This window comes from Astyanax mexicanus, chromosome 9 (genome assembly GCF_023375975.1).
Source record: "Astyanax mexicanus isolate ESR-SI-001 chromosome 9, AstMex3_surface, whole genome shotgun sequence".
Lineage (NCBI taxonomy): Eukaryota > Metazoa > Chordata > Actinopteri > Characiformes > Acestrorhamphidae > Astyanax > Astyanax mexicanus.
In genome coordinates, this window is record NC_064416.1 from 24462275 (window position 1) to 24488893 (window position 26619).

General features: G+C 44.3%; 1 protein-coding gene across 1 annotated transcript; it reads left to right on the top strand.

Annotated features, from left to right (window-relative positions):
• tle3a (TLE family member 3, transcriptional corepressor a) lies at positions 1-26148 on the top strand. The gene is made up of 21 exons (XM_049483449.1): positions 1-476; positions 2334-2408; positions 3248-3348; positions 3592-3655; positions 4906-4950; positions 9849-9911; positions 10674-10778; positions 15979-16177; positions 16722-16729; positions 18800-18922; positions 19031-19081; positions 19438-19590; positions 20233-20362; positions 20617-20780; positions 21162-21235; positions 21504-21753; positions 21959-22206; positions 22297-22444; positions 23345-23495; positions 23852-23928; positions 24417-26148. The coding sequence occupies exons 2-21, from the start codon at positions 2385-2387 to the stop codon at positions 24522-24524; spliced, it is 2286 nt and encodes a 761-aa protein (XP_049339406.1). The 5' UTR covers positions 1-476; positions 2334-2384; the 3' UTR covers positions 24525-26148.
• The last annotated feature ends 471 nt before the right edge of the window (positions 26149-26619 follow it).

The following is a 26619-nucleotide window of genomic DNA, read 5'->3' on the forward strand; positions in this document are numbered from 1 at the left end:
GCGGCAGCCCGGCCCTCGTGTCGGTAGACTGTCTGTGTGTGGCACGGCTCTGCTGGACGGAGGGGAAATGTTAGAGTGGAGTACAGCGGTACACTCCGAAACCTTCCAAACCTCTTCAAAATCGGAAGTACATTTTGGCACCATCTTTTTTTTCTCTGCCCGGATTATGCGGACCTGTTTTTCGCTTCTTCTGTGACACGGTTCGCCCGAGCCCGGAGTGTGTTTGTGTGTGTGATTTAGAGAACTAGAGAGTTCAGTCTTGGTCGCCTTTTCTTTGGACGTTCGGAGTCGGAGACCCAGCTGCCTTCCTCCTGCACTGAGTGGGAGATGAGGACGGCGTCGAAGGAGACGGGGTTCGACGTCTGGGAACCGGAGAGTGAACAGTAGCCGGGCGGCTGAGGTTTTTTTTGTGTAAAGTTATCTGCCTGGGTTTTTGAAGCGGTGGATGCGAGCGGACGGCTGAGACGCGAAGGCAGGTAGGAAACTGGCTAGCACTACTACAGTGTGGATAGCTAGGACTGTAATGACTGCGCATTACATTATTGTTGTCTGGTTTATGTTCTTCTAGTACTTATTTTTCTTCTTCATATGTTTGCTGGATTTTCCTGCGTAGAAAAGATAACGTTAGCTTACTCGTTTCGCAGGTTTGCAGATTTCGAGACACCGTTACAACTTCGGATTGTTCGGTTGTGGTTGTGTGCGGCGTGCTTATAGGACTAACTAACGTTAGCTAGGTTATGTAGTTTTTGTAGCTATACATTTTGCTTACTGTAACGTTATTTTATTTTATTTATTTAGAAATGAATGGGGTTAACAAGTGCTCGCCTTTAGCTACTGTAGCTACTTTTGCCCCTGAGAGCAAATTCAGTGTATAACACATTTGACCCGCACTCGTTTATTTATCGTTTAATTTCCATCCATCGTTACTCAATACCCATTCACTCCTGTTCATTTACGTCCTCAGCCAAATCCTGAGTTTCATGTAAGCTATCCGACATACACCGAACTGCTTGTGCTCCTTCTCAGGACAGGTCCCCAAGCTGTAGGTTAATCCACAAACCCACACTTCAATTCATTTGTTGTTTTGTTTCTTTATCCAGGTTCTAGTTTAGGATAGCAGTGCTATAGCATAGCATGGCTATTCTGAATTTCCTTCAGGAAATCTTAGACATTTCTAGCTTTTATTTTTGTATTAACCGAGCTATCTAGCCAACAAAGTGTTATCATATTCACAGCGTGGCTCCGAAGCGGAGGCTTTGAGTTCAGCTCAGCTCAGCAGAGTGTGTCTATCGTTAGCCTCGGTCACCCCGTGGCTAACTAGCTTCCACACTTGATATAGTTAGCGTTAGCTAACCTAACTTAGCTAGTTTCCTAACTACTTTAGCTGACCTTTTTTTTTCTTTAATTAATTTATATTCAGCTAACATAGTGTTGATCTGTGATTTCCAGCTATCTAAATGACCAAAAGCCGCACCACACCGCGTGTTAGCCGTTGTTTTTCTCAGTGTTGTGTTGTTGTGGCACCGATGCGCGAGCTGGTTGTCCAGGGTAACTAGTTAGCCAGGTTAGCAACAGCGACTGTTAGCTAGCTAACGATAGCTAGCTTTAAGTGGTTGTCGAAATTCTCAGCCAGCGTTGGTAAACGGCGTTATCTACAGCTCTAAACAGCTCATCGTTAGCTAACTTAGCTAGGTATGGATTAAAATATATATTCAAGAAATAGTCTTGAAGAAAAAAATTTAATCTTTAATCTAATTTAGCCAAATAAGTAGCTAAGTGCAGTAAAACGCCAAACACCTCGAACGTTAATTGTTCCTCGCCTGTGTGTGTGTGTTTTGTCCCCTCATTGTTTGCCCCTAGAGGTAGCTAGCTAAATGAGTTCACACAGCAGAGCTCCAACAGCAGGGTTTTTGTTGTCATAGGCTGTTTATGTTTAATATACTTTTTATTTTACCCCTAGGTTAGGTTATGTTATATATTCTGTATTACTGCATTACTGCACTATAGTTAGATTACTTTCATGCTTTGTATAGTTTTTGTATTTATTTATTCTTGTATATATTCTTTGACCAATGTAGTAGTAGGTGAGATGCTTATCTGAGGTTACAGCATTTTTTTATTTATTTATGTCTTAAGGTATAGTTAATTTTTCAAACCTCAGTTACTCTTACTGTAACACCCCTATTATTGTTGTTTGTTTCTACTGTGTTGTGTTGTGTAACTGCTGCTGGCTGATAAATTTCCTTTTGCGATCAATAAAGTATCTTTTAGACTGTTGGTGTATGTCTCATGTGCCAAACATCGTACCTGAGGTCCTCCTTCTTCTTCCACAGAGCCAAGTAAGCCACCCACTTCTGCTGAAAAGCTAAAGGATAGGTTACAAAATGTATCCACAAGGCCGGCATCCGGTAAGTGGTATCTTTAGTCTGTACTTGGGTAATTAATGTAACTTCTGCAGCTGCAAGGCTTTGACTCTTAGGTGTTAGAGAAAGAAAAAAAAAACATCTATGACAAACAACATCCTGATGTTGTGGAGCTCACAACTCGTCTCTACTGCTCTGTTTTGCGTAAAGCCCCCTATACGCACCCTTGTTATAAATCAGTGCTCTGAAGTAAAAAGCAGGTCAGTGGGAGCTGACAATTTTGGTTATGTTTGGTTAAAATAGCACAAATCCCCACCCACCCACTATTATTCAGCAGTCCTGAAGTGCAGTCCAGAAATGTGCAGCCAGCCTTAAAGACAGAGAAAGCGAGGCATTCATTGAGCCGTACACTCCCCACTATTCCTATTTGTTTATTACAGCAAGCCTGTGTTTTCACAGAGCACCTGGTTAAGTTGCGAAATAACGGGGATAAAATGGAAAAAAAAAACACAAAAACAAACAAACCACAAGGAGGAAACATGATTCCCCCCCCCCCCCTCCTGCTTAGCCCACTCGGTCCCATCCATGCGAGGTGACCCCATTTCTCCTGCTGGTGTTTATGTGAGGTTTTAAATCGGCCGCAGAGGTTGTCTCCCCTCACACGCCCCCCCTCCACTGCCTCTGCCGCCAAGCCTCGTAGCTATCGGGCAGATGTCACTGTAGCAGAGATGTCACCCGGGCCCTCGTTCAGGGGCCTGAAATATTAGAGCTGCTCCCCTGCGGGCGCAGAATGCATTAGAGCCTCGCTACTGCAGTCAGTGGAAAACAAATTTGGTTCTCGGAGGATGTAATTGAGTTTGATTGATGTGATGGCTGTCTTTCAGGCGCCCCACCAGCCTGGTCAGCCGGGCTTCAAATTCACAGTGGCGGAGTCCTGTGACAGGATCAAAGACGAATTTCAGTTCCTGCAAGCGCAGTATCACAGGTAATAATCTAGGGCTCTGGCATGGTAAAACAACATCCTGTGCATTTACAGCAGCCTGCATGAAAAGACTGTATTCAAACGTCAATAACGCATGCTTTGGTACGCAGGTTCTGTCACATGGCAGAATGCTTAATTTGTTTTGCTAACAACAGTGGCAATGAGAAGCGTACTGACGTTACTTGAAGTTGCAGTGAAGGCCAAAATTGAGAAGTCTGAAAGCCTGTATGTTGTTGTTGTTTTCAGTCTTAAGGTGGAGTACGACAAACTGGCCAACGAGAAGACTGAAATGCAGCGCCACTACGTTATGGTAAGATGTGATGCAAAATCTAAGGTGCAATTATGCTCTTATTTATGGAGTGAATGGGGGAGGTATACAGCAAGTTATGCTTGCTGTATACCTGATCTGTTGCTGCTGTGTGTGTTGGGGGTGGGGGAGTGTGTGTGAGTGCATGTGTGAAACCTCTCCCAGTGCGTCTAGCTTTATTAAAGGGTCCTGAGTGACTGCTCTGAGCCCCAGGCTTCTTTATACACCGCCCCTTAGCCACAGGGGTCAATGACCACTGCTTTGTCCCCTTTTTTCTCTGCCCTCTCACCCCCCTCTCTCTATTCCTTCCTCACTGCCTCCCTCACTCCCTCCCCTGCCTCCCCCTGTGCGAGGATCTGATTATTCTCCAAGGAGACGCCACTCTTAGACAAATGCATGGCTGTAAATTAGGTGAGGGGTGATGGAGGAGGGCCAGGGGCGGCTGTGGGAAAATACTCAATCGCTGCAGAAACCCCAGCATACAGTCTCCCTATAATGAGATTTAACACACAAACAAGCAGCTCGGCTTGAAAATTGACATTAATCTTAAGCACCGGCTTAATCATTTACACAATATCAAAAGGCCCAGATTCAATTGTAAAAGCTCTTGTATCGCCAGGTTTTATGATTAGCAAAGCAAAAAAAGAAAAGAAAAAAAAACAAAGGCTTGACGTGATGTAACGCCACAAGGTCAAACCATGGAAGTGTATTCTCTTATCTTGAGTAAACACACGAGGGATGACTTTAACCAATACCCGGGGACGCTAGTTAAACATTCCGTTCACAGGAAGGAGCTTGTCAGTCTGACAGGAGGAGGAGAGGTTAGGTAAACATGGAGAAGAATCCCCAATGCTAACTGACTTCACTGATAGTGTCTGCTTACAGCCTGTTTTACTTACAAATTATCTGGGGCCAGACGCACTCTTGTAGTCAGATGGTTTCTCCACAAAAAAGGGAAGAAAACCCCCCAAAACTACAGCATCCTTTTTGTTAATAGGAGCCCTTATTGAATTGGATTTCCCTTGTTCAGACTTGAGTCAACTGGGCAGCATATGGAAAGGAAAGAGGTTCTGACGTGAAAGGGTTTGAAGTGTTCATCAAAAGCTCTCTCTTCCTTTTACCCCTTCATGTTTCACAAAAAAGCCTAGGAACCCCCTCCCCAGGTCTCTCTGATGTGCAGTGAGAATATTTGATGTTGTTGGGATTTGGTGAGGGTTGAAAACTGAATATTTTTTCTTTCTGTTTCTTTTCAGTACTATGAGATGTCCTATGGGTTGAACATTGAAATGCACAAACAGGTATGTAGGCCTTTGATTTCACTGACATTTCTCTCACAGTCTCCTAGAGGGTGTGTGTGGATGCATGTCTGTGCGCACACAAGTCATTTGGAGATGTAAGTCAGCCCAGTTGCACTGACAAGTGAAGTGTGCTTCATTGACGCCACAAGAGATGGCCTGTGCTCTTTGGGGAAAAAGCTTCACACATTCACACACTTGCATATACATAAACACATTTATTCTTTCCCCTTTGCTGCTTGTGCTGAGCTAACAACACATGCCTGTGTGGTCAGGCAGCTTTGATGAGATTAAAGTCAGGCATTTGGCAGGAGGGGCCTTGTGTCTTAATGACTAAAGAGATAGGAGACTGCCCAGGCCCCATTATGTCAGCACATTTAAGACACTCCTATAAATTAAAGCTGGTGAAAAATAGCGCCCGCTGTAAATTCAGCCCTTACGATCAATTCCGTGCAACAGCGAAATTTCACAGTGCATATACCTGACTCAGTCTCTCATCTGGAATCAATCCTCAGATTGTGGTTTCTTTCACTGCCTGGCATTTTTTCGCAGCCTGCATTGTGTATTGTTTCTCGACTCAGTTTTCCAGATAATAGGGATGTAGAAGTGCCCTGTCCATGTAGTTGGGCCATAGTGACCAGAGGGGTGCTGGTGTAGCTTATTTCTTTCCCCCTTTATTCTCTTGCCACCTTCTGAAGGTTAATGGCGTCAGGGCTGAGTGTTGGAACAGACTATTCATCAGCGTTCTCAGTGTCTGTCAGTGCGGCCAGCCGTCCATCAGGCCCTGCGCTCTTCTGACTGCTCCTGTCAGCCACTTATCTCCAAGCCGGGAAGGGATTGAGCGAGCGAGGGGGTTGGAGGGTTGCGGGAGCAGCGGGGTGGGCGAGTAGGAGGGCCAGCCCTGTGTAAACAGGTTAATCGACTGATCCATTTTAGCGCCTTGACTTTTATCAGCCACCGCCATGGAGCCCATGGAGGCGCTTGAATAATTCATCCAGTCCCAGCTCTAACCTGCTAGAGGCATGAGAGGAGGGTGTTGTGAGCAAACACGTGTGTGCACATGCGCACCCCATCCCCCTTCCCCCTCTTCACCATCACAATCTAGCACAGCCCTCCACCATTAACCCCAGCCCAGGAGCATGAGTGCAGGCAGGGAGTGGGTAACCGCCAGAGGTGGCTTGGATTACTGCATCCACACTGCCATATTATCCTCCAGCCCAAGGATTTATTCCCACCGACAGGAAAATCCACCCCCCCTCACTTACTTCCCCTTCTTTTCTTCTTCCCTTTCTCTGCTCCTCCTGTTTTGTATTTTGTATTGAAATTAAGGCATTTAATGTGGAATTTAAGAAGATGGGTTGGTGTTTGTTATCCACAGACAGTCGTGGCTGCATTGCCATGTAATTGAGCTGTCACTTTGGGTTATTGTTATTGTGAGTCGAGATATATATATATATATATATATATATATTTCATCTCACCTGTTCTGATTTACATGGGGAAACACCCCTGTCCCCCTCCATATCCGGCCAGGTTGTGGCTCTCTGCCTTTAGAGAGACCCGGATTGAGCTGGTCTGCCTTTGCGGTTGACACAGGGATGCTGATCAATGATTTATACAGGGGGACTCTAGTAAGTGTTTGCTAACTGCTGGATGGCCCTTCTTAGCTCGAGCCAAAGCAAACAAGACTCGCTCAGCGAGGTGAGCACACACAGCCCCTGTTAAAAGAAAACACTGAGTGGTGGTGAGTGAGCAAAGGCCCAGAGCTGAGGCCAGCTCTGCCCTTCTTTTTCCTTACTGATTAGCCTGTGGTCAGGTATGGAGGAATGTGCTGACAGGACCACGGCGTGGATCCCTGCCCAGTGACGAAAGGGAAGGAGGGCCGTTTCTCTCGGATACGTTTGTGTAATGTTCACTTTAATTCTTATAGACTTCCTGCTCTTTCTGCTGATGAGGGAAAGGAAAACCTAGTCATCCATGTAGAACTAGAGCCCAAGTCTCTGCCTTGTGCCGATCAATGAAGGTAAACTCTCGTGTCAGTTCTTAGCTCAGTCTCACACTAACAACACTGTTAGATGGTGAGAGACACCTCTGGTCTGTGTTAGTCCTTTATTACTGTGTGTCAGACAGAGAGCACCATTTTGCTCTCTGTTGAAAACTAGAGCCCCATCAGCCTGGCTGGGTCAAGTATTGTTTGTGATGGGGACACATGACTGCGAGGCACCAGTTGTTTTCCCTCTATATTCAATGCTCATCAGTGTCTCACTCTATTCCGCTGCCGCTGATAGCAACAGACAAATAGCTTTCAGCATGCCATTGACAGGCTGGCCCTAGAGTGCTCTTGAAGGGGTGCTAGACAGGTCCGAGTACCTGTAATTGTGTACCAGAGCGTGAAGCTCGCCACTCAAGAGCAGGGCTTTCATCTGCTTAAAGTGACAGCGCCCTATTTATATCTACAGCCAGAGCTAAAAAGCTCCTCGCTCGTCCGCCTTCGTGCACATACTCGCAGTGATCACACGCTTCCATATGTACATACATGACTGCAGTTACACGTTAGCCCCCCCTCTCCGTATCCAGCTTCTCCAACACACATGCACAAGTGGTGTTTTTTCTTTTGCCAGATAGAGTACGAAGGTTTAGAGTGAGTGACAGATAAGTCAACCCCTTGACCCCACTCGGCCAGCTGTCAGTGTTGTGGTAAGCCCTTAAGGAATGCGTTCGACGCTCTCCAGGCCTCTCAGCAAATCCTGTCAAATGTTCGGCTGCTATTGACAAGGTTTATCTTGGCAAATAAGGATTATACACTGAGCCTGCTCTTCAACCATTTTTGTTGATGCATTCGTCTAACACCCCCTCCTCTTTAGTGAGCATTCAGCTTGCAAATCCTTGTTTTGAGTCATTTTAGTTTTCTTTAAAAGCAAACTGTACACCCCATTACTTCAGTATAAATTAAGCGTGCTTTCATACAAACATCCCAGTGCTAACCAATTTTTAAGGCTGGCTGTTTATTGCGTACAGAGCCAGCTGTCAGGGGAAGTTGTTTTATTTTTTTTTCTCTGAGCAGGGAATGTACAGAAAGCGAAGAATTTTTTGCTATGTCTTCTAAACTGCTTTCATGTCGATGCTCTGCTGTGCCTTTGATGTGGAGCACTATGTGCCTCAGATTACTGTCAATATATTCCTGATTTCCAGCTGCCTGCTTGGCTTTTCCACACCGTGCACTTCACTATAGCCTGGCCTGGAATGAATCTCTCTCCGTCAGGCAGGCGAAGGGGTGCAGGGGAAAGTGGTTGATGGTTGAGGGCAGGAAAAACTTTCTTGGGTGTTACAGATCATCTCATATAGAAATATTGTGTTTGGCCACCGCGGCCGCTTGGCATTTTTCGGCAGTACGTTATAAATAATTTCCCGGTCAGCACAGCACTGCGTGTTTGCCATTGAAATGAGAAATAGGGCCGAAGAGCGCTGTGATGTGTTTGTGCTCGGTGCTGGCCCTGGGTTGAACCGAGACTCATAAATTCCGTAGATGATGCATCTGTAGCTGAATCCCCCCCCCTCCTCTCCCCCACTCCCTCCTTCCTTTACGCCATACCCCTCTTCTGCTTTGGTCTCAGTCAAAGCCTGAGGTAGACCTGTGATGTGAGGCTCTTTCATCACTGGACCGCACTGTGATTTTGGCAGTGCTGTGTTCCTGCTGTCTGCTGCTGCCTGTGAGAGCAGAGTAGGGTATAGAGTAAAGATGGAGGATGACTTGCTGTAGCTAGAGAGAGCCTCAGGTTCCGGGGGAAGGTCTTGGAGTGCTGGGCTAGAAGTCAGTGCTTTGGCTTTGTGTGTGAGGAGATGTGTGAAGAGAAAAGGCCACCCCTTTCTCCTTCCGTCATCGTCCTCCATTGTCCCCCTCCCCCTCTCTGCCACCATTCCCACTCTTTATCCACCTTCCGCATGCAGCACTCATCTGATCGACAGGCCGAAAATTCAATTTAATGACCTGCCCGTGTGCCTGTAATATGATTTTACAGGCTGTTACGGTCAAGCCGAGGTAGCATTTGCATAATGATCGGAGCGCGATAGGAGACGGGGGCCGCTCGTCCGCAGTTGCCATGGTGACGGCCAGGCGGGCAGAGAGAGCGAGAGAATGGAGGTCGGGTCCCTCTGGCGGTTTGGATGGATGAAGGGGGTGGCGAGGTGGGAGGCGTTGGTGGTACTGGGAAAATGACGGAGGGTGGTGGGGAGGGGCAGAAGGGCCCGGGCTGCTGACAGATCTGGCCCTAGTCCACCCTCTCTCATTAGCAAGCACTGGCTGCTGGCACGTACTGCTACTGCCGCAGACATTTTCATCCCCAACCAAAAGCCTCATCTTAATTCCAACATCAACACATTTGGCTTTTCAGTTTGTAGCTAAGCCCAGTCTAAGCTTCATTTTAAACTGTTTTATGCCCCGCTCTTTCAGACAACCGCAGCTCGCAGCGTTCACCTCCACCCAATGTTGACAGGCAGGTCACAGCAGATCTTGGTAATACAGCACGGGGAGTAGCAGGGAAGTCCTCAGCAGCAGTAGACTGCATTACCGGCCTGACAGTGGGTGAAGTGTAATGGTGCTCTTAACGCGGCTCGCCTCTGGCGGGCTCGTGTTCCGTGCGGTTTGGAGTGTACACTCATCGCAGCTGCGCTCTCTCTCCCCTGGGCTCTCCTAATGCTTTAAATATTTCACATGTCAATATCACGCTGTTTGGAGTGTGTCGAGTCAAGCGCTGCTGATTGCCATGGTAATTGACTTAATCGTCGTAAACACTAAAAGGGGTTGAGTCAAGCTTTTTTCTCTTCTTTTTGTGCTGTTATAGTTTTTTTCCAGCTCGAGTAACTGCTTCATCTTTTTTTCTGTCTGTTTTTCTCTCTTCCAGACTGAGATCGCTAAAAGGCTTAATGCAATTCTAGCTCAGATCATGCCTTTTCTGTCACAAGAGGTGAGTTTATTTTTTTAAGGACTTGTCTTTTCTATATGAGGAAATTGTCAACTTAAGTAGCATATAATTGTGTGTCATTAGATGCTATATTGACACTATTGGTGCCATGATGTACGTAGCCTTAACTTATCAAGATCTTAAACTACGTCTTGATGTGAATTTGTCCATATTTATAAGCCCATGTAGTGTTATTTTTTACTTATATTTTTTTGTAAATAAAATAGTAATATGATTTTAAACACATTTATGTTTGTCATTTTGTAATTTATAAATACATAATATTCAAATGGCACTCATTACAAGATGCTTTAAAAAATTGGGAAATATTTAGGTCTATATATCCTTTGTGGGCATCACTGGCAGGTGAATATATGAAGGCAGATCTGCTATTCTGCATATTGTCACTGACAAACAAATCTCGTATTTTCAAGAGAAGGAAAAAAAAATTCTTAACTTTATGTAAAACCATTTATTTCATGTAATTTTAGAGCATTTCTGTTGGTCTCTTTATCATAACAATTTGACAGAATTTTAAAAAGCAGCTGCCTGATTCATATTCTCAAAAAATGACACCCAGCAAAAATAGGTATACAAGCTTTGTGTGTGTGAGACAGCGACTATGTTGCTCCAGCATTTGTAAATGTAATTGCAATTAAAAATATCTTTTGTGCATGTACGGTTGTTCAGGACCTAAGTGAAGCTGTGTTTTTTGAATAATAGTTTATTTGTGTTAAAGTGCATCTTTCTCTCTTTGTGTTCCAGCACCAACAGCAGGTTGCGCAGGCTGTTGAACGTGCCAAGCAAGTGACAATGACAGAGCTGAATGCCATCATCGGGGTACGTGGACTTCCCAATCTGCCTCTAACCGTGTGTATACCTCTTTAATTCTCTCATTTGAATGTAATAAGGGGGCAAACCTGCACTGTCATTAACGTTAATATAAATGCTTCTGAATTTGCATTTGAAATAAGCTATTCTTTAAGTGTTATTGATCATGTGCAGTTTTGCCCACCTCTTTTTTGAAATGTTGAAATGAATAAAATGAATGAAATGAAAAGAAGTGCATGTATTAATATGCATGTGTTTAACAGCAGTGTATTATTTGTGTGTTCACCTGCATCCCTGACCTTCCGTGTGTTTCTCTCCGTTCCGCTTGGCGGTTTGGTTAGTTATCTAATGAGAGGCTAGGATTAGTGTGTCTGTAGGCTTGGCCAGCTGTATTTGGGCTACTGAATGTACCCAGGGTGTGTCCTGTCCCTGAGTGTGAATGGAAAAGCCCTTCAGAGCTTTCTTCTAGAGGCTGCATACTTTTAATTGGATCAGGTTTTACTGGAGAGGCTCATCCCTTATTGCTGACCTGGATAACACGGAGAACAACAGATACACACATGCACACACACACACACACACACCAGTCACCATGTTCCTGCTTGAAATAACTCCTTTCACATGTGCATGTTCGTTCAGTCCAAGTGACTGCAGTTCAGCTACCATCTGGTTCTCATTGATCAATGAAAGACCTGGATTTTGGTCTAAATGAACAGGTCCAGCCCCATGACCCCAAAGCTGGCCTGACTGTGATCTGATTACAGGAGCTGACCCTGCTTTGATTGGCCTCCTGCTTGAGGGTCATTCTGTCGCAGACGGGGGGAATCTGAAGGGGTGGCTGTGTAGTTTGATATCGGCATTCAATTAGGGCCTTAACAATGACATACCACCCCTTTTCCCAATCTTAGATAATGACTTCCTGGTATCTGAGTGGCTGAGGGGGAGAGGGGCCCCTATTAAATACCAGGGAAGATCTCGTCTGATAGCTTTGATGCTGCATTACGCCAGACCGGCCTTACAGCCTTATAATGACTCTATAAGAAAGTGGTCATCTAAAAGTACTGGCTGTAATTTTCCTATTTCTTTTAATTTACAACTGAGATGTTGTCATATACTACATATATTGACATACATTAGAAGAGAGAACACCAGTTCGCTGCTCCACAGCTGAATACTGCGGTGCTTTACACCCCTCAAGCCCATGCCATGTCATGAAAAAAGATACCAATTATATCGTTTTATTTTTATTTATTTGATCCAGATGATCCTTGTCAGTTTACAGTACTTTTGCACAGAGGGTAAACAAGCTGTTTGTGTGTGTTCAGCCGCACACAGTCTGTGTCTGCAATGGATGCAACGTAAATTAGCTGCATGCATTCATTAGAAGGAGTATCATATAGTGCATGTTGGATGGCCACATATAAATACATACATACATACATTCATATATATATATATATATATATATATATATATATATATATATATATATATATTATTTTTTTTTTTTTTTTACTAGATAGGTGTGTGTAAATCCTCATGAATAGTAGAAGGCCAAGGTGAGCTGTGTGTGTGTCTCTCTCTCTCTCTCTCTCTCTCTCTCACTCACTCACTCACTCACTCACTCACATACACATACACATACACACACACTGGCAGTGCAGAGGCTGCCAGCATCTCTTATTGATGGACCCCAGAGCTAGTAATAGGATGCATCTAGGACAGCTGTGCTTTTTCCTCTCTTTTTTTTCTGCAGTGCTATGACTTTGATCAGAGGTCTCAAGATGGCCTTTCTCCAGAAGCTCAGCGTTTCTTGCCCTCACCAGTTTGTGCACATGGATCTGTGTGTATTTGGTTTCTTTTAGATAACGCTTGTCCTATATTCTCCTTAAAAAAAAAAAAAAAAAAAAAAAAAAAAAAAAATATATATATATATATATATATATATATATATATATATATATATATATATATATTTGTATTTGTTATCGTTGAGGGCCGATGCACTGGTGCAGTATTTAGAAATGTGTCAGGCTCAGTCAGGGCAACAGCATCACAGATGCAGCAGGCATGCGGTGAACTGGTAAACTTCCCGCTAACCGTGCTGCTAACCGCAGCGGAGCAGCAGCTGCTGCAAGATGTCTCCCCAGACCTCTCACAGGAGTACCATTAAGATGGCCTCCACTTGTGCTAAGGGTCCAATTAAGTGTGTGTGTGTGTTTACATGTGTGTGTAAAGGAGAGGGATATGTGGCTCCTCTCAGGCTGCATGTTGCATAGTTTCTTACTGTGCTAAATTGTTTAGCTTATGCCACCTGAGGACAGGAGTAAACTTGAGTGTCTTATGTGGTCACTTGGCTTTTCCACTGCCCAGTGCTTTTCTTTTTTTTTCTCCCCCCCCCCCCTCCTTTCATCTGGTGTCTGGACAGCATTTGGCAGCGGTATTTCACAGTTGGGGAGGAGATTAACACCAGCAGAAGAGGTCTTTATCTAGGAATATTAAATTAGAGGAGGCATTTTATTTTTTTATTTTCTTGTCTTCATAGCCGGGGCTCTAATGAGAGTTCTCGATGATTGTCCATGCATATTACACATCAGTGGCTCATTAGCCAGAATGAGCAGGGAAGGGCCTCCCCCGTGAATCAACTGCCTCTTTAATTTCCCTTGTGGTCAGTCATCCTCCCTAGCTCGAACACACACACGCACACACACTTGCTCTCTTACTTTTTTTTTTTCTTCTTTCTTTTTCACCCTTCTATCTTTTTGCTCGCTTTCATGCTAAACGCACACACACACACACACATTCTCTGCAACCACTCAGCCACCTATACAAGGTCCTACTCCACATAGTCCTCTTTCTCATGCCTGTGTGCTCGCACACACACAGACACACACACACACACACACATACCAGTCATAGAGACCAGTCATAACTGAGTTGCCAGCGGCAGCAGCAGCTCGAAGTTGGAGAGCAGGGCAAGGTTGCAGGTTCAGATCCCATGTGGCCGCTCCTCTATATCCCCTGCCATTCTTCAAGGCCCTTTAGCCGTAATATAAAGCCAGCTGTGCAAATAATCGGCAAAGCTGTTAGCAATTATAGTCACCCCCAAATACGAGCTCATGATGGACATCTTAATAATGATTTATCCTCTGGAAAGGGCAAGCTTTCGGAGCATTCCAGACATCTAAATAAGCCTCTAGTATTGATATTTACTCTTGGCATGGCATTAATGACCTGCTGATAATTCGGAAAGGTTGTACCTCCGTGCTCGCCGTGCTCAGCCAATAAGATCTACCCTTTTCACTTCAGAAAGAAAACACACACACGTACGCACCCCCACACCGACGCGCACACACATCCAAGATTTCAGCGAGAACGGCCATAAATGGTCATTGATTAAGTTCCGAAGTCTGTATAGAAGGTAGAAAGGAGGAGGGTGGTACATGCCATAACAGCAGCTAAATTATTCAACCCGCCAGAGCATAGTAATAAATTGAGTTTTTTTTTTTTTTTTTTCTTTTCTTTTTATTGGTGCCTGTGCTAAGTATTATTTAAGCTTGCTTTAAACGGCACACTTTCCATGCTGAGAGGCTTTTAACTTCTGTCAGCCCGGTCCGAGCCCTTCAAATATTGATGGGAGTATGGGAGGCTTGAACGCATGCCAGCATCGGACCCCTGGTTGTTGGCTGCGGCTGCTGTTGCACATGACACACAAGTGTGCAAATAATATGTACACACATGCACATACACATGCACACATAGACATGCTCTCTTTTTTCAGAACTTCAGCCCAGCAGTTGCTGTTATTTTTTTTAATGGGTGACTCACACTTTGTGAATTAACCATACGCAAGTGGCGCTTGTATGTCTATATTTATATATTTTTGATGGGGTTAAGAAGCAGGTGGTGTAAAGCCTATGAGCTGACAGTGTTCAAGTGCCTACTGTCTCATAAATATGTCGTAAATAGGCCTTGACAGCTCTTTTGTTTTGAGTGCGTGTTTGTGTGTAGGCGTGGTGTCTTTTCTTTTTTTCTTTTATTCATAAGTCCTTTCACACCTACCCTGCTTGCTCCAGACCTCCTGGCTTTTCAGGTCGGTCTGAACCAAAATAGCAGGTGTGAATAGTGTGGCGAACCACAGTCTAGAGCAGAGGACACAGATTTGGTGTTATCTAGAGAGGTAGTCTCAGTCTGGAGCAGTTTTTACCGTGGATGGGATCATTGCTGTGATTGGGATCAACTTTTTGTTGGTTTAAATTGACCTTTAGGAACAATTAGAGGAAGTTAATGGGAAGCTGCTGTCACTTACTAAAAAAATGAACCAGCATATGCCACCATTTACCGCACAACCTTTTACAATCCAGACAATGTCAAGTAAAGGAAGAGAGAGCTCACGTAGATGATGACAGGATGTTGCAATATTCTTTAACATGCTTACTAATAAAGTATCATTTGTTTAAAATGGCAAAAAATACAAAATAGAGTATAAATTAATACAAAATATTAAACAGTGAATCTTAAATACTGGATTACATTGTTTGAGATGGTGAAATAAAGTCGCCATGCATTTCTTTAATTTATGAGGTTTCATTAATCAGAAAATCAAGCCATTTTCACACAAACGGCCTATGTCTCTCTTTTTTTTTTTTTTTTGGGGTATTTCCAAGGTTTCTTACCCAGCTGTGCACTTATCTCTCATGTGTGCTGAGTGTCAGATGACATTTTAAGTGTCGAGTCTCTCTCATGCATCTACTCTTAATAGCATGTGTGCTTTGACCAGTATGGAAACATGGACTGTTTTGTCTAACACCGTCATCGCTGCCATAACAAAACCCCTGCAACTTCAGAGAAGAAGAAGATAATATTCTGATTTTGGAGCTCTTTGATTAGTATAAAGAACTGCCAGCATTTACACTTGGTGGGCCTGTTTAATTTGGCAATGCAATTAGGTATAACAAAAAAGGAGTTACAGTTTATTAAATTGCACAATATTGCAATTCTGGATGAAAGGTGATCTATTGCAATTGTTTAAATAAAATTGTTAGCTAGCATTTAGAGTTGAAGAAATATAATATAAACAAAAGATTTGTACTTAAGAGTTGCAATACTTTGCTGTGACAGCATGATATCTGACCTGCTTTTATTATAGCAGGATTTAGTAGCATCTGCATGTTTGGCCCATGGCCTGTCCTGGTGTGTTTTCTCTCTGGCCCACTCGTAGTGTGTTTCTCCACAGCAGCAGCAGCTCCAGGCACAGCACCTCTCTCACGCAGCCCACGGCCCCGTGGCTCTGCCCCCACATCCCTCGGGCCTGCAACCCCCAGGCATCCCTCCAGTTACGGGCTCCGGTTCAGGCCTGCTGGCGCTGGGCGCTTTGGGTAGCCAGCCCCACTTGCCTGTAAAGGATGAGAAGAACCATCACGACCTAGAACACAGAGGTGAGATACCAACACACATGGCTGCAGTGAAGGCCAGGACATGATGGCTTTAGCCCTTTACCAGTTTAAACCTGTTTAGTCCAGTATATCTGTGTGTATGGTGTAGTTGTTGCTCTCTATAGAACCTAAAATAAGTTTAATAAGTTTAATATGTTATGTTTAGATTATTGGACCTTATTTAACTTTTCTTATAAAGAAATGTCTTAAAATTTGTCCTATATAGAAGGAATTCTAATAAAAGAGTTTTTAACTTAAAAAACATATTTTAAATCTGATTCGAATAGGAAGCATATCTAAAACTAGAGCACTTTTCCAGGTCAGGAAATCGACTCAATAAAACAGTTATTGCAGGTTTTTATGAGTTTGAAAGTTTAGATTTTTTTTCTAGGTGATAAAATCGTTTCTTGGTTGGATTGATTCACTGACTTTTTGTTTATCTCTTTACTATGTCTGGCCTTTTCTATCTTCCTGTCTCTCTCTCTCTCTCTCTCTCTCTCTGTTGCTCTCCCTTTCTTTCTTCTCCAACCGGATGCAATGACTGCAGAGAGCACGGTAAGTGCCCAGTCTTCCATTGGCTGTTTCTCCATCACTCGCCCACTCTCCTTCTCGCCCTCATTCTGTCTCCAGCTTTGCCGCTTTGTCTCTCATTCTTCCTGCATGAAAGAGCTTCTCGGCCTGTTTCACGCCTAAGAAAATTTCCATTAATGTAAATGTCAAGTAAGACCCCTTTTGCCTGAAACGCACACAAGTCGCACTCCGTACAGTAATCTGCTTTCATTAAAGTGACTAATGGGGAAATGAGTTTTTTTTTTTTCTTTTTCATTATTATTTTGGAAATAAGCCTTCACATCTCCATGCAGATGGGAAATGAGTCGTATCACAGTGTACAGATTAGCGCTGCTCCCTAATTTCATCACAATTAAAGACTTTGCAAGCAAGCTATCTCGTCCATATTTACTGCCCATTTTCCGCTGGTTTTTTTTCTTGTTGTTCTTCGTCTGGCCAGTAAATGAGTGAACACAGGCAGGTTTCCTGCCTATCATCTTCCTGTAAAAAGTGTTTATTTGACGTATGCTTAAATCTCTTAGATGGCTGATTGGGTTTCTGACGGTTTCTGAGCCCTGGTGTCTGTGTGTGTCTGTGTGTGTCTGTGTGTGTCTGTGTGTGTCTGTGTGTGTCTGTGTGTGTCTGTGTGTGTGTGTGTGTGTGTGTGTGTGTTGGGGCTGCTGTTGTCTTAGGTCATCTGATAGCACAGTGGTGACTGTTTAATGAGTCACGCTAAGCATCTCTTTAAAAGGTCAGGCATTACACACTCACACACACACACACAGAACTGTGGGCCTCCTGCCCAGTCTGCTACTTCATCTCACTTCTCAGCTTAGTTTCCTTCTACACTTGCCATGAACTTGGGCTTTTTCACCCTCTGTTGTGTTTTGCACTCTGGCTGTGGGGGAAGCTTGAGAGAAGCTCTCAGTGTTGGATTATGTTGAGAAAGTACCCAGAGAGCACTCCAGAAAGACCTTTTCGCTTTACCGGCACCTCCCTCCAATGGCTGGGGCGAACATACTGCCGACCTCTGAGGATGCGCCATGGGACTAAAGATGAATCCTGTCTGTCCTTTCTGCAGAAAGTTTTTTTTTTTTCTGCAGAGGAAATGCATGTCTTAGCTTGCTGGAGTCAGGCCAGCCATGTTGTGGGTCTCAAAGTGTGTGGCCTCACTTTCCTGCATTTGAGTGGGCCTGGAAGTAAACTGAGGCAGAGGAAGTTCCAGTGGACAGAGGCTAACTGCTGGGGAGCAGCTGCCTGCCTATGGCCACAGATAGCTCTATGTTCGCCTGTCTGTAGCCTAGCAGCTCCACGGGCCTGGAGTCAGAGCCAGGAGGTGCCCAAGCACGCTACAGCAATCAATGGCCATTACATGCTCTTACTCACACACACACACACACACACACAGAGTCAGTCCAAGCCTGGCTGCTCTCAGATAAAGAGCCGTTGTTCAGGACTAGTACACTGCTCATGTCTTCCTGAAGCTGTTTGTTGTCTCTTTTAGAAATGGAGGGAGGAGGGGACGGTGGGGGGACTGTAAAAACAAGCCCCTCTCTTTGGTCTGCTAAACTGTGGCTGCTCTGTTGTGTAGCCAGCACATTCTTGTGTGTTTAGTCTAGTGTAGGTTGTTAGATACGGCTTGGCTGGTTTCAGCACATTGTGTTCAGCCTGTTTTGGGGTTTGAAGGTGGCTCGTTGGAATGAATAGGCCTCTTCTGACTTTTTAAAGTGTGCGGTTTTGGAGCGATAAGGGCTACTCTGCCTCCCCCCCTTCTTTCTTTTCTTTTTCGCCTCACTGTTTTTCCATCTTGGATCCCTTTCATAACCCACAGCTGCAAATTACCTGTTGTTCTGGCGGCAGAAGTTTTTAAATCTGGCTCTGTTTGATACTGTTGTCCCAAAGCATATTATCCATGATTAATAACAAATAAATATTGGCTTTTGGGGTTCTAGCTGGGCGGTTCTAATGTGTTCTGATAGTATTGCAATCAATAAATGATGAATTGTGCTTTTTGCTTACAGTGTAGAGCAAGACAGCCTGAATACTTAATTTTTCACTGTTCATTTCCTCCTTTAGAACAACTCCATCTCTCCATCCGATAGCCTGCGTACATCCAGTGAGAAGCACCGTGGATCCTCAGATTACAGCCTGGACTCCAAGAAGCGCAAAATGGAGGAGAAGGACAACATGAGCAGATATGTGAGTCTAGAAGATGCTGCTTAAACATAAACTTGCTCCCATAATTCTGATTATACATATTATATTGGATATAAACGTTTTGTCATTGACTTTTTTTTTTATAAACAGGACAGTGATGGAGACAAAAGTGATGATCTTGTGGTCGATGTCTCTAATGAGGTAACAGTTTTTTTCCTTTTAATAATCTCAGTTTTTGAATGAGTTTTTCTTATTATTTTAGGCTCAACAACAAAGTTCAGCAACCATTGAACCAGATGAATGTTAGCTGGATCTTAGATTAAGGTGTAAATCTATCTTACACCATATGTTGAACATATTTAGTGTAAAATTAGTAGTGTGCAGAAATTTCACTGCACCTGAGACTTGAGGTGATGGTTGTGTTACGTTTAAACTATGTTATGCTCAAATCTTTGTTAAGCTGATTAAACTGGTAACAGTTGTGATAGAACTGTAATGTACTTATAAATAAGATAACTGAGTTCTTAACTCTTTTTGTGATGTTTTCATGTCTATAGGACCCTGCCACGCCCCGCGCAAGCCCAGCCCATTCTCCGCCAGAAAATGGCATTGACAAACCCCGCCCCCCAAAGAAGGACACACCCAACAGCCCTGCATCTGTGGCCTCCTCTGGCAGTACACCTTCCTCCAAAACCAAGGAGCATGGCCATGTAAGAGCACGCATACCTGCATTTCTAAACTCACTATATTTAAAAAATGAAACACAGTATGTTTTTTTTTTTTTTTTTTTTTTGGCGGCATTTGTGGGTCGTTGAATTAAAAATAAGAAATATATGGAAAGTGAGAGGGAGTGAATCAGACAGAGCAAGAGAAAGAAATGCAATAGCAGTGATCTTTCTGCAGTGTGTCTCTCTGTCTGTCTGTCTCTGTGTGTCTTTGCTTTTTCTCTCTCTCTCTAACTAATGGCTTAGGAGTGCATGTCTGTTTCCCAGCGCCGTCTTTAAATACATCTGTAAATGTCAGGGATAATGCATTCACATAGCAGGATCAGTCGTGTCTTCTCTGCTAATAACTCAATGCGTTTAACCATTCTAGGCCTTCTGCCTCGGCGAAAAGATTAAAAGGAGAAAGCGGGGGATAGGATAAAAATGAGTCTCATCTCCATTGTAGCAGTAATGGGTTTTGGGATAAATAGCAGGGTTTATAGCTTCGTAGGAGTAGCGGGTTTGTCAGAATTGGATTGGATTAAGTTCAGCCAGCACTCAAATCTTCTGCCTGGATGCTGCCACACTTTTTTGAGGATTTCTCTCTTCTCTCTGTCTCTCCTCCCATGCTTACACACACACACACAGAATGACAAATCCTCTACGCCTGGCCTCAAGTCCAACACCCCCACTCCACGGAACGATGCCCCTACCCCTGGTACTAGCAGCACGCCGGGGCTGAGGCCCATCCTTGGCAAGCCCCCCATGGAGGCTCTGGGTGAGTGTGACCTATAGTGTAAAAAAAAAAATATATATATATATATATATATATTTTCTACTCTAAATATGGCAAAATAGCTTAATGTGAAAGTAGAATTGCCTCAGTATTTTCTTTAGGGTTTGATAAGAAAGCTAACGGTGGCTTTCTTCAAGATTTACTGATTTACGGATCTCTTTTCTTCTTGGCTTCTCTGCCTGCCTGCCTCACTGCCACTGATTCTGATTTATGATTTGCTCTGTCTGCCTGTTTAGCTGCTCCTGCACTGCGAACCCCCCTCTCCTATCCGACTCCTTTTGCCATGATGGGCCACCATGAGATGAACGGCTCACTGACCAGCCCTGGAGTCTACGCTGGCCTGCACATCTCGCCTCAGATGAGTGCGGCTGCTGCTGCCGCCTACGGTCGCACGCCCATTGTAAGTGTTTGTGTGAGTGTATGTGTGAGTGTTTTGCCCCTTTTGTTCAAAAGATCTGTAGGTAGATGTTTGTTTGAAATCGTATAGTTTTCGTCTCCATATATTTTTCTTTTCGCCAGTCTTTAGCCAGATTTTTGTGGTGTTAATCATTTGAGCTGATTACATGTGCTCAGTTTGAAATGCCATTCGTTAGCATCTCTGTATGTGTAACACCTTCCCACCGGCTTATGTTTCATGTTTTTCTTTGGCTTAGAACAAGAGAGCTATCGGCAAAGAGCTAATAAATAATATTGCTTTGATTCATATTTGATGTAAAAAAAAAAATGATCATGATTAGGTTGTTCTGCCGTATGATGAATTTTTTTATGCTCTCACTTTTAGGCGGGCTTCGAGCATCCTCATATGAGAGCCCCAGGCCTCCCTGCCAGCCTTACCTCTATCTCTGGGGGAAAGCCGTAAGTATCCCATGAACATGACCTCATCCAAAGCTTTCCCTCACTGCACTATTTATGTAGAGTCTCTGCTGGAACACCGCAGTGAACAACCTTTTTGCTGCTCTTAATAACCCATTTCAGACCTCTTGCTCAGTGCTCTAATTGAATTAATTAACCCACTTCAATCAGCGGTCATGCTGTGGACTACAGGATAAATAACTAAGGAGAGTCTTTAGTTTGTGTTTGTTTTAATCCCTCCCTCTCTCTCCCTCTCTCTCTCCCTCTCCAGGGCCTATTCCTTCCACGTCAGTGCCGATGGGCAGATGCAGCCTGTGCCCTTCCCTCCAGATGCTCTGATTGGCCCTGGGATCCCCCGTCATGCCAGGCAGATCAACACTCTGAGCCATGGCGAGGTGGTGTGCGCCGTCACCATCAGCAACCCCACACGGCACGTCTACACTGGTGGCAAGGGCTGTGTCAAGATCTGGGACATCAGCCAGCCTGGCAGCAAGAGCCCCGTGTCCCAGCTAGACTGCTTGGTAAGAACTGAACCAACTATTAGTGCAATTTTTGGCATTTATTACTAATGGCGTAAATATCTGTATGTTAAACAGATAGATCTGATGTATAGAAATTCATATTTCTGGCCTTGGAATGTAGCCATTCCCTAGCAGTTCCCCAGCCATACCTAGGAATGGGTTTGTTTCTCCATTTGGCTCACTGTGCTTCTCTCCTTCTGAGCAGAACCGGGATAACTACATCCGCTCCTGCAAACTGTTGCCTGATGGGCGCACGCTGATCGTGGGCGGTGAGGCCAGCACTCTGACCATCTGGGACTTGGCCTCGCAGACGCCCCGCATCAAGGCCGAGTTGACCTCTTCGGCCCCTGCCTGCTATGCTCTGGCGATCAGCCCCGATGCCAAGGTGTGCTTCTCCTGCTGCAGTGATGGCAACATTGCTGTCTGGGACCTGCACAACCAAACCCTTGTCAGGTAAGCATCTTGCTCTGCATGGAAGTGTGACAGGTATAATAGTACTGGTGGGATAAAGCTGACCACCTCATTGCCATGTGTGTTTTATAGGCAGTTCCAGGGACACACTGACGGTGCCAGCTGCATCGACATCTCTCATGATGGTACCAAGCTGTGGACGGGAGGCCTGGACAACACTGTGCGTTCGTGGGACCTGAGAGAAGGTCGGCAGTTGCAGCAACATGACTTCACTTCTCAGGTAAAACTCTTTCTGCTCTTTCTTGCACAGCAATTCCTCAGTGTGTAGTTGATTTACATGGTTTACATGGTGTTGTTTTTATGCACAGTGAAATGAATATTGTATGCTTAAGTTTGGACGTCTTTTGCAAAATTGCCCCTCTTTATTTTTTTCTCTTAACACAGCATCTGTAACAAATCGCACACAAAATAATATTTTTTGTTGTATTTTTATCTTAATGCTTATTTACTCTGATATAACATAGAACATTGGAAAATGAAAATAATCAGCATGAACTGTAAAATTTAAGTGCTTGTCAACACCTTTTTTTTTTTCTTCTTCTTCTTACAGTATCATCACAATATATTAATCGTAACTCCTGCACTATTTAAACATGTCATATACACTTGACATTGTCACTACATCCCTCAGTCTAGAGAACCTGCTTTTCAAAACTGGCTTTTCGAGATGTTCTGTAACATACTTTAAATGTTGCGTTTAGTGAAGAGGTCATAGTTAGTGTTTCCTTCATATGACTCTTCTATGAAGACTGATTATGCAAGTGTTCTTACTTAGGAATGTGCACCATCATTCCTGACTCAACTAAGCCTTTCTGCAGGTTCATGTGGGGGTTTGGATTAGCCTGTTTTACTAACACATTAGCAGTGAGGTTCCTTGGTTACCACAGTTCCTCTGAAGAAATAAGAATAATAAGAATTTTATTTCCTTGTTTGAAAACGATTCTTTTATTTACCTGTTTTATAAAAGATCAAGTAATTATGCCTTAAGAATAGCTGGAAATGTTTTAGCTTTTGGATTGAAATGCTCTTGATTGAAATTTAAAACAATAATTCAGACATTATAATTTTGCTGACACACACAATCACTCTCTCTCTCTCTCTCTCTCTCTCCCACATGTAGATCTTCTCACTGGGCTACTGCCCGACGGGCGAGTGGCTGGCAGTGGGCATGGAAAGCAGCAACGTTGAGGTGCTCCACCACACCAAGCCTGACAAGTACCAGCTCCACCTGCATGAGAGCTGTGTGCTTTCCCTCAAGTTTGCCTACTGTGGTAAGATACTAAACCACATTATCGTGATTAGTTTGATTAAAGGGACTGAAAGTGCAGCAGTTGCTAAGAGTACACTATGCATTCCATAGCTGAGTTGAAAGTAATGATAATGTTTATTGACAAGACATTGAACACCTTTGTCTTTGGAATTCGCTTTAATTGCATGCCTCTCGGCTTTGCATTGTTTTCTAAGATGCAAACTAGTCGATGTTTACGCATGAACTGCGTCTCTCAATTGAACAGAACCTTGACCGCCCCTACCCATTAAGCCTGCCTTCAGTCTCTTTGCACATATCTCCATTTAGCTCTCTCTTGCCTCGGCAAAGCTCTAATTACGTTTGATTTCCCTTGACAAGGTAAATGGTTCGTGAGCACTGGGAAGGACAATCTGTTGAACGCTTGGAGGACTCCCTACGGCGCCAGCATATTCCAGGTACAGAGATCAATACACGCTGTCTGCAGGAAGCTCACGGGCTGCCCGGCTTTGCCCTAGAGGGCGGAGTGACCGCTGGCTGATGGACAGGGCCTGTATCAGCGGAAATGGGCCAGAGTGTGTCATTAACGCAAGGGCCCCGACCACTTAGACAGGATGTGGGCCCGCGCATGCGGCCGCTGTCCACCAGTAAATAATGCTAACCCTTCAAGTGTTTATGGCTGGAGAGGTCGGCATAAGAGCTAATGCAGCATGATGGTGCAGAGAGAAGTGCTTATGTATACAACTCCTAGTGTTTTTGCTTTGAGTGATTGGGTGGGGGAGGTGGGGGGAGGGGGGCTGTGGTTGTGAGTTATAGCTTTGTGCAGTTCTGCCGTAAGACACTAAGTGTTTTGACAGTTTAATTTCAGCCAACTCAACTCACTTGTTTCCCTCCGCTCTTCTTCTTCTTTTGTCTCCCTCTGCCTGTCTTTCTTCTGTTCTTCTAGTCAAAGGAATCATCCTCGGTCCTGAGCTGCGACATCTCGGCAGATGACAAGTACATTGTCACCGGCTCCGGCGACAAGAAGGCCACGGTGTATGAAGTGATCTACTAGACAGTGAGGTAACTGAGTAGAGAAGCTCGGGCCTTGTAGAGTGAGAACAGAGCGTTTGGAGGGGGTGCCACCTTCCTGCTCTTCACGCCAATGACTCTTCTAGTCAGACAGACAGGACAGGACTGGACAGCACCTGTCTGCCTGACTATCTGTCTCACTCTCATCCTCTCCTGTCGCCCAGTCATGGACGGCATGTCTGACAGCAGCGTGGAAGGATTAGTCATGGATGGGACTGGGATAAACTAAACTTTTGATCTGAACTGATCTGATCTGATCTGATCTGGACTGGACTGGACTGGGATGAATTGTACTGGACTGGACTGAACCACCTGGACAGCCATTAACCTGGTTGGGCTGCTTCTAATACTTGCTCATCCCTCATCCCATCAGCCACATCCAGCACAAGTCATATGGCACTAGAGAAGAGAATAACTTTTTTTTTTCTTCGTATCTTGTTGGATTTTTGTTATGTTTTTCTTTTTTTTTTTTTTTTTTAAATACAGTGAGAATGTTCCATATTGCAACGTGAAGCGGTGCTTCGTTCTGAAACTCTATCCGTTTGGAGGTTCTGTGAAAAGTGTACATAATGGAGTATTAAAAGGCCTTTTATAGATTTATATTTTGGTGTCCAGTTACACTTGTGATGGTTCCTTCCCTCCCTCCCCCATCATCTCCTCAATGCTTTGTTTTTCCGCTGGGGCTTGGAAATTAGATTATGACCTTTTTTTTTTTCTAAGGATATTCTATCTCTTTTTTTCTGAGAAGTTCCTTTTCCAACCTTTTATAGAAATCTAATTTACTTTTTTTTCCCTCTGAAAAACAATTTTGAGCTAGATCGCATTTCAGAGAAGCTTTCTTTCTTTTTCTTTTTTTCTAAATGTCCTGTGGATCTTGCCCCTTCTCTCATGGTGGAACGCTCTTGCCTTAGCAGTCCTGTAAAGCACCTGAGGCTGCAGCTGCGGCTCAGCAGGAACAGAAGAGCAGCTGCTGCAAAAGGAGGGCAGGCGCTCAAGACTCGGTCTAAGGAAAAGTGACTGTTCTGTTCTAACTACCTGCCAGTGGCCCCCATGAAAAGAGACCGATCCCCTTCATGCTGTGGACCGACTGGGGGACTGTGTGTGTGTGTGTGTGTGTGTGTGTGTGTGGAATAACTTTCGCTCGTACTGACTGATCGGAGGACCCTTCCGTAACCTGTGACTTCTTCATTGCATTAGTGTATGAACAGGACACAGCATTTTGTCTTGTAGACGATGACCATAAGTTATGATGATGGAGTTAATATTTTGCTCCAGGTCTCTCTGTTTTGGAGCCGTTGTGACGTTCTCTGAGGGTGGGAGTCATGTGTTTGTGTGCATAGTGTCTCTCGTATGCAAGAAGCACAGAGTCGGCTAATGTGTCTGCAGCTAAGCCAAACACAGCAAAGCATAAAAGACTAAGGACTAAAGCGGAGACTTTTACCAGATGATTTGGTCAATTTCTAGTTCAAGTTCAAATCCATTGCATCCCACTACTGCGTCTCAACACAACCAAAGTATGTAGCAAAATGTGTTGTCACTGAAGAGATGTACAGTTGTTAATTCAATAAACTGTTTTTCTTTTTTGTAAAAAAGAAAAGAACAAAGAATGTGCTGTTTTGTTCTGTATGCTTCTCCTTGCATGTTCTCCGTTGCATTCCAGACTTCCACATGAAATCCCAGGCTGTTTGTTTCTCAGGTGGCGCACCGGTATGGGGGCGATCAATGAAGCAGCAAACTTATTTAGAGCCACTTAAGGCAAGCATGACGGAAGTCGTGCTCTCCAGCCTCTCTGAATGTTCTGCTGCGAGCGGAGTACTTTTAGGGGGCTGGCGGTGATGAATGCCCTCTCCAGCCCATTTCTCCCTTTCTGTTCCTCTGCAGAAGCGGGGGGCTTTCACTTTGAGCCTCACTCCTGGCCGCCTCTTCAGTAATGTTGTTGTTGGCTAATAAAAGCCAAGGTGGATGCTTTCAGCTCTGAGGCAGTCTCTCTCCCCTGCACTCATTCACTCACTCCTCTCACTCACTAGTGCGCACGGTCTAGCTCGCCTGTTCTCCGCTCTCTTTAGCCCACCCTCCTC